Source organism: Pempheris klunzingeri, unplaced genomic scaffold (genome assembly GCF_042242105.1).
Source record: "Pempheris klunzingeri isolate RE-2024b unplaced genomic scaffold, fPemKlu1.hap1 Scaffold_258, whole genome shotgun sequence".
In the NCBI taxonomy this organism is placed as follows: domain Eukaryota; kingdom Metazoa; phylum Chordata; class Actinopteri; order Acropomatiformes; family Pempheridae; genus Pempheris; species Pempheris klunzingeri.
This window is the reverse complement of record NW_027255162.1, coordinates 10611-23894: the sequence shown is the minus strand read 5'-3', so window position 1 is coordinate 23894 and position 13284 is coordinate 10611. Positions and strand designations below refer to the sequence as shown.

The window sequence follows — 13284 nt, the reverse complement described above, 5'->3', positions numbered from 1 at the left end:
CTTATTGTTTTATTTCATTAAAATAATGAATTGGTATTGATTATCTCCATGGTAGAATTATTAATACATGGTTCAAATCGGGAATTATCTGGATAAAGTAAACATAATTTTTTTTAAAATTATATTTAAATTTATGCTTTTAGACTTATAAAATTATTATATTTCTTCTTATGATGTAAATATTATCAGAAAGAAGAAAAAAAGTGCAGAATAAAGGTCAAAATGAAGGTTAATCGTTAAATTCTCATACATGATACACGATTTGTCGTTGATAATCGCAAAAAGCGAATTACAAATAAAAATGGTAGATTATAGTAAATGGAGCAAAATAGAAGTATTTATATAAAATTTTTATGTATAATTATCGTATATTAGGTAAGTGATGACGAGGATGATACACATCCTAATATAGATACTGGAAGTCTATTTCGATGGCGTCACAAAGCTCGAATAGAAAGAATGGAAGAATTTAATAAGCGAAAAGAAGATGTTTTAGAGGAAAAATCAGAGTATATTTATTTATATTTTATTAGAGAATAAATATATTATTTTATCACAATAAAATTTAAATATATATAATTATTATATATTTATATAGTATTAAGGAGAAACTGAATTGTGCAACTTTGAATTATGAAAAGGCTGAAAAAGACAATATAGGAAGTGAGAAAATAGATGAAATTAAGGCAGAATTGGATAAACTGAAACAACAAGTAAAAATAATTTTTTTTGTAGCACTTCAAAATAATCTCTATATTGGTGCACCTTATACATTATATTGAATTAGCATTTGAAGAAAAATAATATATTATTTTTGATTAAATAAAAATTCTATAAGTGGATGATTACTTTTTCGATATAATATCTTTTCTATTATATCATAAAATTCATATTTTAAAAAGAAAATAGATATTTATAAAAGATAAATGGTTTCTTATTATTGTATAAATCACATAATAATAAATTATAATTCAAAGAATAAGGTATATTTCTTATAATGGAGAATAAATAATGAATAAACATTTTACACGATATAAATTCGAATTAATTTTATAAACATTTTGAATTTGTACTAAATATAATAAAATTAAATAATGGCAACTATCTAAGTAGATGGAGATATTTTGATGAAGATATATACTTTAAATAAATTTTTTAAATATAAAATCTTAATTTTATTTATATAAGTTTAGTAATGAAGCGAATTATCTATATATTTTTAAGAATTTTGAATAATAATAGAGATTCAATATTTCTTTAATTAACGTGATTTTATATAATTGAAAAATATATTTTTGAAGTGCCTCTTTTTTTATTTATAAAAAATTTTACTGAGGAAATTCTTTTTATATCGTTTTTTAAGTGATATTTTAAAAAAAAATTATATGCGAATGCGCCAAGTTAAAAGAATATTAGTTTATAAAGCTATTATTTTATACCATAACTTGTATAAATGATTTATATTATAATTTTATTTTATCGAATACTAAATATTGATTTTGTCTCTCGTAATTTTGAAAATCTGTTGGATTTTTCCTTCTCCGCATCTCGCATTTAGTATTTATATGATAATTAATTTGCATTCTTTTTTTACGATTTTTAAATATTATGATTCTTTTAAATGTGGATGCTGAAATATTGCTTTAATATAATCTATTTTATACAATTAAATAATTTAATTATAGTTATTCTATACTTTTGTAGTTGAAGATTAGTCTTGATTGATTATAAATTTGTAATACTTATGGTGGCTTATAGTAGAATATATTATTTCATCGAAAATACCAGCTAATTTCAGAATTATTAGTATAATCATTTACTAGTAGGTGATACTTAAAAAATCGTCTCATTGTTTTAGCGGTGGTACTATAATATTTCCCAAGGGTTTTACTTCTTAAACAGAGGAATTTCTCTCAACAATCATTTAATATATTCATATAGATATTTTAATAAATTTTATTAACAATGTTACTTTTGTACGTAAAAATAAGTAGATGATTCTTTGCAATCTCTACACTACAAATTACTGTTATTGTCGTATTCGTAATTTCTTGCACAGGAAGAAAATAAAGCTATTTAATTGAATAATACAAGAAAAACGAATGTTAATCATAAAAAAAGGTATAAGTTTTATTTAGGACAAGGTGTGCTGAGTTCGGACTTTGACATGGCCTCTAAATTATATCACAAATACGCCGTTTTTATAGGAAAATTATCTCGGTGCCTTTAGATGTAGTGTAGTGTTCCTTATTATTAATTCCACTTATCAAATTATTGACAGAAGCTCAATTCCATTCAGATTTTTTTTAAAGAACGCTATTTCCGAGTTTTCCTCGTTCAGTCGAAATCTCGTGTCGAATCGCAACATAAAGCAATTATGACTTAATTAATTTTCTATTATGTATATTAATAACTAGATCAATGAAATATTTCCGACATACTACGATTTATTGATTTTTATTTAATAAAAATTAGATTTTATTTTAGAAATATTATTAAAAAGCTATATTGGTGTATTTTTAAACGTCTGTTGAATAGGTTTTTTAATTCTCTAGAAAAATTATTTATACTATCCTCATATACTTCAATTATGAGGTTCATTCATAAGATGTTAAACTTTATTATTTAATCATGAGATATTTTAAATATATTCACACTGATGTTGAATTTATCTAAGAAAGCGTAAAAAATTATAAGAAAATAAAATTTATTTAGAGCTACTGAATCTTTCAAATGACCGTTTAATTCAATTCAATAATATCTTTCTAGTGGTTACATAAGAATCGTGCGCAGCTATTTTCATAAAAAATAATTTTATAATTAATGAAAAATAATGTTATTTATTATAAAAAATAATTTAATCAATTTATAAAAAATATTGTTATTTATTATAAAAAAAATTTTAAATTCTTATTTTGTATTAATTTTGATTCCCTTTTTGTTATAGACTATCAAATATGTGAATACTATATAAATAAAAATAATGATTGATCACTATAATTCTTTATGTTCAAAAGTCATAATGATTTACTAAAATATTTTAGTACATTTAAATACTATTTTGCATCAAAAAATTTATTTATAACATAAGAAAGAATCGAGAAATTGTTTTTAAATTAAAAGTCTCTATTTTAGATTGCTATAATTTACTGTTTATTACATGATCCTAATGTGAGGCATATTTTTTAGATAAATTTAAATAATAATAGATATGATTGCTTTAAAAATAGTTTAGTGATAAATAAGTATGTAATAAGATTTTAAATGGCACTATTCATAGGTTAATTTTAAATATTTTTTCTACACTTTTGATATGGGACTATTAGATATAATGAGAGTACTATTTTTTGTATGAATTATGTACTCTGGCCATATTTAATAAAAGTAATTTGAAACTAGTTGAAATATCCATATATATTGTAGTTAAAAGAATTAATGTAAAAACGTTGACACTTATTTACTACATATTTAATACCTGAATATATGTCGTATAAAATAGATTATTTATTCCCAAGCAGTGTAGTCACACTTTAAGGGTATAAAATACAGATCTACTAATATCACTATTGGTCAATCTTAAGCATAAAATTATATTTTTACTACTGATAAAAATAACTCATTTTAATTATCAAAAATATTCTTTATAAATTATTATATATTTTTGTAGCAAACTTTTTGCGATTTCATGTAAGATATAATATAAAAACACCATTGGAATACAATAAATAATAGAATGTGCTTTTATATATCTTTTAATTCAATTAATTTGCTAAATACCTATGATTTTAATTATTTAATACGACATAAATAAATTTTGATATAAAAAAAGAATTTTTTATTATAATTGAATTTCTTTAAAAATTTTAATTAGCTCAAATAACACTGTCTTGTTTAGTGCGTTTAAGCTAAAACTTATAATATTTTTTAACCAAGTATTATCTATACAAGTTTAACTTTATAAGGTCGAGTATTACTCATCTCGATTGTAGTAGAATATGATTATAATTTAAATGTTTAGTACGATGAAATTATAAAAAGAGAAGCTGATTTATTACATGAAGAAAAAGTAATTAGTACACTTACAACATAATAGAATTCTATATGCTCATATGTATATGTAGAAACAGGCATGGAATGTTGATACGATATGTCATACAGGATTTGATAGCTCTGTATAATTTCAACTATTGTTATGATTAATCTACTCATATGTTAACATGTAGATTGTAAGTTCATATGGAGATAAATCAAATGAAGATAATTTTAACTACGATGGGTTGGCTGTAAATTTACATTTATATATATATATATATATTTGTATTTATATGCATGTCATTATACATTTTAGGATTTTGTAGAAACCCATCAGAAAGAAATTGAAACATATGGAATGCTATCCGATCATGCGGATAGCCGTTCCTACCTATTGGATCATATCCATTTGGTATGTGACCAAACATCAGCCTATTTGTGTTTATGGTGTATCGATCTTGCCGTTGAAGAAGTTATTTTATATACTTGACAATATCTATTTTTTGATATATTTCTTATAGAAATGGGCACTTTTTGAAATTGTTACAAAACAGGCCATGTCATTACAATTCATACTTGAACTTGTCAAAAACATTAATGCTCCAAAGGCTAAATTGGTTAATGATATGTTTTCAAAGTATTATAATTATAATTATATAGCATATAATTTATAACTAAATTTTTAATTAAATATGTTTATTATAATACATATTAATGTTTTCTCGTATAAATGCTCTAATGATTTTTTTGAGTTATTTTAAATCAATGTAGTTATTTTAATTTTAATATTCATTATCTTGAATATTGTATATACGTGATATAATTATAAATTTTTTCTAAAACTCGCCAATTATCACTTAATACACCAATAAAATCTCTAAATTAACTCTTCTATGCAAATTAAAATTAGTCATTTTTAAAAATTATTTTTAGATTTGTTAAATTGTAACTACTTTTTATTTTATAAACATAAAATTGCATCAATCCAAATAAAGATTTAACTTACCCTACATTGTATTGATTAGTGATTAGTGATTGGTGATTAGTGATTTTCTTGATGGTGCTATATTAAACTTTATAATCTATGTTTAGAGAACTTTTGAAACTCCTAAATAAATTCTTTTACTACAGGTCTATGGATAGTATAATTATTTTTGTTTATGACGAATTATATAAAAATTCTGTGTTATGATTTGCTTGTATCAGTTCATAATTTGAAATAGTGAAATTTATTGTTGTCTCCATTTTAGTTTATGAAAATATCATTTTAGAAGTACTCTTTTACTTAAAGTCCTAGTTTTTATTTTTAATACGTACGTTTTATATTTATTTTTACACATTACAAAAATGAACCTTTAGAAATTATTAATATCATACACTTTAATGAATAATCATTTTATATTATACAAATTTAACTTTATTAATAAATAGAATATTTTACGTGATAGAATGATCACTGGAACTTTGTAGAATGTCAGGTATCAATTAAGCCACAATCATTATATGATTGATTCACTAGATTTTCTACAACATCAATATGAAGCGTAAATAAATTATACGTATATTCCTTAAAGTTTTTATACTATATTTAGTTTACTTCAGCTCTACTATCATTAATGAGCATTTCTTTGTCCTTTGCATTGACACCTTAGTTTTGTAGCAATAGAGATATGACCACCTATTTTAACAGCGCATGCGCGATAAAAAGAAATTATTAGTAAAAACAACAATGTTACATTTAATTTTAAATTAGTTATTTTATATAAATACTGAAATATTTTACGATGTTGTGGAGCAAATCTACGATGATTAATTAATTTTAACACTGTATACAGTTGAAATGGCTCTAAGGATATATAAATTATAATATTTGTCCAAGTTTATACATATATTTTTCTTTTTATCAATCTATATATTTAGATTACACATTTGATGTTTAATCTCTTGTTTAGTGTTACTCTGCATATCTTTTAATTTATCAATCAATGTCATTAAACTATAGTGACATTTATCAAATTTACTGAGTAAGTGAGAATGTATTCTCATTTGGCGAAATTTGACTCAAGATCTATCTAATTCATGACGCGAGTGTAAGCATTCCAAGACTCCATAATATGCTAAGTAGAATTTAGGATTTTATTTTCCAAATAGTATATCAATTATTTAAATTGTTTTAAAAATTAGTATATCAATTATTTAAATTGTTTTAAAAAGTTAGTCGGAGATTATTTTTAATCTATGAAATTCTTTTTTGACATTTTCTGAAGGAACAATCGCCAGAAAATGGAAATATTTAATTTATAGCCTAAAATCAGAATCCTGGAAATAAATTTGTAGATACTCTTCCTTTTGAATCTTGCGTCAAATACACTACTCCAAGTAAGATATGAAAAAGTAGATAGGTTTTTCTTTTTTTGGTTTTTTAAGAGCAATATAACTTTGTAATTTAAAGTCAACCACTAGGTATTTTGGAAAAACAACTTTTTATTTAATTTTTGATAATATAGTTAAATATAAATTTTCCGAACTATTTTTTTTATTTTATATATAAAATTATAATACATGTTTCTCAAAATGATGAACCATGTATTATAATTTATAAACAACAGACCAATTTCTATTGTCGGCAATTAAATGTACCTTCTTTGAATTTCCGAGATTTATATTAGCTGTGAAAATAACAAAACGATTAGAATCGTTTGATCCTGAATCATGCAAAAAAATTTTTTATTTCTTTAAGGCGCAACACCAACTTAGATTAAATTTATTTCATCGTCAGTTAAAGTTGAATTTCTTAAAAATATATATGATATATTCTTGTGAATTTCGTTTATCGTTATGAGGGATAGATTATTATTATTTTCTTATTTCGTAATGACAGAGAGAATTTTACTACGCGAGTACGATGTAGTAAAATTTTGCCATGTCTCAAATTTATCGTCAAGCACGACTTTTTAAATATCATTTTCTGTACGATTATGATATCCTGTCTCGTTAATTTAAGAAATATTATCAACTGGATGCGTCCTCAATCTTCCTTTGCAATTACGAATACGGCACCTCCAATATTGAAATTTATTAGTGCATAGTCTTTCACATAAAGAAGATAATTTTATAGAATTTTTTTCAAAAATACCATTTTATAATCAAATTTTTGGGGGATTATTAAAGTTCCATGAATTTAAAATTTAACAATGGTAGAATTAAAACCGAACACAGAATTATCCATCAATATTACGCACGCGCAATAGATCTGACGAATTTATTCATTGTCTCAACTCTAGTATCATTAATGAGCATTTATTCGTAGGTCTTGGGTTGTATGGATACCTTCGTTTATAGTAGTATAGATCATATATTTTTATTTCCTTTAGCATTGTCATTCTAATTTTTTTCTATTTGCTTCATTAAATTTATAAGCTACTAAAATACTCACGTCATCGTCGAATTCTAGTTCTATTTGAATCTGAAGTATTTTGCTTAGTTGAAAGATATTATACGTGCTCGCTATACATATTATATAATATTATTATTTACTAATATATCATTATTTCACCATCACTACAAACTTAAACTATTATTCGATAAAGTAGGACACTATTTTCATTATATTTCCGCACATCTAGAATTTAAAGATGCAAATATTTAGATAAGTAAGTATCAAATGTGGCCAAATTCTTGCACATTATTTAAGTTATAAAGTTCACAGATTTCACCATTAAGCCATGTGTCCGATTTTATGGTAGTCGCAACAGTAAATAATTTTTTTATGAAGCTTATACTTATTTTCCCATAAGTTATGCCCTTAATTTTATTTTTTGTCTTTAGTATATAGCGGTTTTAAAATATTAATATTGAGAATCTGTGTTATATTCCGGATTTTAATTATATAACTACATCATAGAGATTATATATAATATATTTTAAAATTATTTTGAAAAATGCGTTGCGTAAATTTATACAATAAAAAATTCTGATACCTATCTGGATATCCAACTTTGAAAGTGACACTATATGTCGATTTATAGATTGTTTCTTACTTGATAGATTTATTTTCTTTTTGATCGTCATTTAATTACAATACATAATTATTATTTCTACCATTAAATATGATTTTTTAATGCTTAAAGAATGTTCTTCAGCTAACTTTAATATATTTGTGTAAATTATACGATTTTAACTCTTGTAAAATTTCTGATCCACACATTTTAACAATTTCTTAGCAACAAAAGATGTAATCTTTTTTACGTGAATCGAAGTTGTGTGATATATACATTAATTTTATTATTCATAAATTATTACCGTTTCTTATAGTGCTATTTTTCCTAAAGTACTATATGTAAGAGAAATTTACAAACATTTGATCAATAATATTCTATTCTATTAAATAATGAATTACAGAGCTCTTGTAAAAAATCTATTCGTTAGTATTTTGCTAAAAGTTTTTATTTCCTAAGTGTATAAATTATCGTTATTTGATTTATGATTATTTTCAACTTAGAGAAACTATTTATTCATTTCATAAACCATATCTGAGTTATTAGGATCCGCTGGGTCTTTGAGTTGTTTTATAATTTACTTAATTCTCCTTTTAATTAACATTTTAATTTATAGAATAAGATGTAAGCAGGAGACATGATTTTAGAGACTCAACTCTTAGAATGTCTATAATTTTAATTTAAATTTAAATTTAAAATATCTCATTTAAGTATTATAATAAGATATTCGCCGTAAAAGTTTGTATTAGATTATCCATCTATGATGATATCCGAAATTATTTAAATGGCGTATTTATATGTAATTTAGTTATTTTATAAAACTGATTTAACAAGGGATACATAAGTTATCTAATAAGTTATCTATATTGTTTTTATTATATATGAATTTTTATACTATTTTATTTTCGGAAGGCTAAAATCATTGCAATCACTAAGTAGACAACATTTAATCATAAACGGAAAACTCGCCTACTCTTGCGCACGCACATGTCAGCGAGTTTTTTTTGTTTTTACTGCTTTTACGCACATATATACGCTAAATTAAAAACAAAAATTTACTAAAAATGTAAAAACTATTTTTTTAATCCATTTTACAACAATATGATTGGACTATAGCTTCTAAAAAGAATAAGCCAAAGTATTTATCATAATTCTGACATATATTCCTCAGATTAACCAATTTTTTTGTGTAGTAACTGGTTTTACGTGCAATTGTTGGATTAAACATCAGATTATTGATTTGTTGCTCTTTTAGCTTGTCAGCAAAAGTTACTAATCCAGTGTGACACTGATCAAAGCGTCAATAAAAGTGGCGGTGGAATAATTCAGCCCCATTCGATGTGAGATCAACACCAGCCATTATTCTTTCACAAGAATTCCATGAATGTAGTTCGTATTTAGATCTTAAAAAATTCTTTTCATAATATTCTAACAAGGCTGACAAATTTATGTCTTTAAATGTCGACGACTTTTCTTTTAATTTTTCAAATTCCTTCATTATATTTTCTGAAGGTACATTTGTTAATGAAGTTAAGCACTTTACATAAACCTGTAATCAGCATCATTACAGTAATTTTTTGCTAATCCCAATTTTTGAAATTTCCTTCAAACACATTGACTAAAGTGAAACATACAGAAATAAATTTTACTTTTTAAAAGCATTATACGCCGACTTTTCCAAATCCAAGATTATATTTTTTGGGAACTCAACTACTATTTTTTCTGTAAATTTAGCAAGAATATCCGTATAGCTTGATTCTGACTTATCACTCATCGACACATAAACTAATAAAAATATTTTTCCCAATACATTACCATGGATAGTATATAGCTGGTAAAACTCCTTCGGCACAACTTTGAAAGTTCCATCAGCTATCCAAGTATCTTATTCTTCAAGCAGCTGATATTTTTCTGTGTCGAGAATATTATTATTCTGTTTGATGAAAGGGAACCTGAATCATAGAGGCAGAATGGTTCATTTATTAGCGTCAAAATTTTAAATTCTGTTTGTGTATTTCCAACATTTTTACTTTTTTATCCTCTTCCTTGTATTTCGTAAATCATTATACGTATTTTCTTTTGCAACGAGAAAAAGTTCACTGATATTCTCATTTATTCTGGACGTAGAATTAACTTTATTTGTAGGGTGTTTTCAGCAATATTTTTAATTTCTCATTTAGTAAATTGATTTTAGCTTCACCTTCAGATACATCGTGGCTATGAAATATGAAATTTTTTAAATTTTCTATATCGTATTTAAGGGATGTGTAATTAATCTACCTTTACACTGTCTCACATCACACCTCAATAATTGATTTTCATAATTAATTCTATCTTTGCCATAAAAAATATCCATAAAACATTATTTTATCTTTTCCACAAAAAAAAATTTAGAATTGTATGTTCGTTTGATTACCAGATTGTAATTTTCTAACCAACACGCTACAAGTGAGCATGCACTCTATGTTAATTTTACGGTACGCTAAAATCTAAAAACGAGTGTACTAATGCTTTTTTGTCTACTAATGTGTGTAAAACTTGCGCACGCACGAACCAGAGAGTTTTCCTCGTATCTACATTTAATATCTTTATAAAACTCTGAATATTTAATTTGATGATTTTAAATGGGAGTAATATAATTGATTTAGCCAGTCCTGCCTTTAAATTAATTTTCGTTTTTTAATTATACATATGCATCAGAAATCTTTTTTATTATATCTGATAAAAATTGATTGTAATTTGAAGGTGTAACAAAATTACTTAATAAATTTATCTTTTTAAACATTTATAAAACAAAGATAATGCTTTATCTTTTAGATTAGAGGTTAAAATATGCTAAATTATACTGATCATGCATCCAATCGTGGTAAAATGATATGATTCGTAAAATCTCGGATAATTAAAATTTTACCTTGAAGAAACCTTGGTTTATTTTTATTAGTTGATAGTTCTTTGCCACATTACTTCCTTACGAACTTAAAATCGGCAGCATTATTGGAAGGGTTTCTTTTTTGGTGTTTTTACACTTTGAAATTATAGATATAGCTTCTATTTTCTTATAATATACAACATGTTGGTTTTTTTAATATTCTTTTATATATAACGGTAGTGTGAAAAAATTCTAGATCATTTTAACTGTTGTCTTCTTCCAGACCATTTGATCAAATTGTTGAGTCTCCATATGATCAAATTATTGAGTCTCCATATGATTTTAAAACAATAACTATTTTTAAAATATATCTATTTCGTCTCCGAGCTAATATCAAAAAGGACGTTTTGTTGCAGTCTATGTCTGTTAACATCCATTATTGTTGATTCTATACAATTCTTCAAACGTTACAATTTCTTTTTGATATGATAGTCTGATCTATTTGTACTAATCGACTTTTTATCAAAATTTTTAAAAAATTCTTTATCACGTTTAAAAGCTATAGTATCTGTAATGGTGCTGTTATAATCACTTATTGTCGAATTAAATTATGAGAAATCTAATTTTTTTTGAATATTATCGTAGGTTATTGTTGCATTTTGGATTAATGTGACTATAAAAATAATGAATTTAGAAATTTTAAAAAATAGTTCCTTTTCGTATTGATTTTTTTATATAAAATAAATTTGTATTGATAATGATTATCATCGTCTACGTTCAATTGTAAACGTTTTAAATAAATTTTTATATAGCAATATTTGTCATTGTCTTTATTGGTAAACCAAGGTCGCCGTGTGAATAACCATAATCTATGTTGGTAATTTCAACAATATTCTTTTGATCATATATTTTCGTGTTTGTCAATGATTGTGTAATGTGGAAACGACGAGTCACGAAAATTTATTATTGGATTGACGGTCTATGTAATTTATACGAAAAATTTACTAATGTGTTATTCTTTAACAGATTAGTAGTTTATGGACTATTCTAATTAAGAACAAATTTTCTTTTGAGTGATATTTAGGTCATAAATATTTTTAAAACATATACAGACCACACCGAAAACTCACTTGTCTTTTAAATGAGAGAATTTTAGTTACGAATTTACTAAAAATAATTTTGAAAAAAGGGAATTTTTTAAAATATTATTACAAATATGAGAAATACAATATTCTAAATGTTTATGTTAGTGATTGTTTTTTGTAAAATTTCTAAATAATTTATTCAAATTTGAATTTTAATAAGATTCTTGAATTTAATCAAAAAATATTAATATCACAGTAAATTTATATTTATTTGTAATATAGGTTAAATAAGAACCTCCCGGAATATAAAAAATATTACGATGATGAACTTGAAGTATTTAGGCAGAGAACTAAAGATCGTGCGAAAGAACGTATTAAGGAAGAGATTGAAAGAATAGAAAATGTATTATTAATTGATATATAAAATATTTAAATATAAACTTATATAAAGGAAGAACGTGAAAAAAGACTTGGTCCTGGTGGTTTAGACCCACATGAAGTGTTTGGACAGCTTCCGGAAGTATTATTACTCGCAATCAATAAATAGTCAATTTTTTTAGGAACTTCAAAAATGCTTTGAAGAAAGGAATATTGACCTACTAAAAGAAACACTGGAAAAGATGAATGTTGAGGATGCTCATCGCTACATGAATATGTGCGTTGATTCAGGACTCTGGTTACCGGAGGGTGATAATAATACTGAAACTGATACTAATGGCACGAAAAGTACTGAAGAAGAATGTGGGTGAAAGGCTGGATTAATTACTGGGATATAAACATTTTTAATATCGATTTTCCCAAAAACCTCATAAAACTTTAGCTTTTAGGATATAAGCGTTTTAAATATATAATATATTACGTTTATTATTTAAATGAACTATGTTTGCACTAAAATCTATACTTGATAGATTCATATGAAATAATTTTTTAGGTTACATAATAAATTTTAGTGTAGCATTTTTCTATTCAGCTCACTATTAGCGTCAAATATTACACATAGTATTCTAATAATACCTAGTTAGGCACCCAGTGGACTCATCAATTGCCTATCTAACTCTTCGAATTCATATTTGAGTATGACTTAAAAATGTTTTTACAGAGTAGTTAATATTTTATATTAGTAACATTATACTTGAGAAGTTATAAAACCCGGGCCTACTCAAACATCGGAGGAATATTTGGTAAAATATGTCTATTATATCCCATAATAGATGTTGGTTAGAGGGGTATGACAGCAATTGTAGGAATAGACAAGGTCATCTATAGTTATAGTCATATTAGAATAACATTTCGACACGTA

The 13284-nt window shown here is 24.5% G+C and overlaps 1 protein-coding gene across 1 annotated transcript; it reads left to right on the top strand.

Annotated features, from left to right (window-relative positions):
• Window positions 1-301: 301 nt before the first annotated feature.
• LOC139225455 (hsp90 co-chaperone Cdc37-like) lies at window positions 302-12671 on the top strand (the record flags this gene model as incomplete). Its single annotated transcript, XM_070856285.1, has 11 exons — window positions 302-334; window positions 376-509; window positions 599-713; window positions 4019-4066; window positions 4122-4172; window positions 4224-4283; window positions 4349-4504; window positions 4554-4669; window positions 12267-12387; window positions 12436-12504; window positions 12545-12671. Coding segments are annotated over exons 1-11 (1030 nt in total), but the record flags the coding sequence as incomplete, so codon positions are not given.
• Between the last annotated feature and the right edge of the window lie 613 nt (window positions 12672-13284).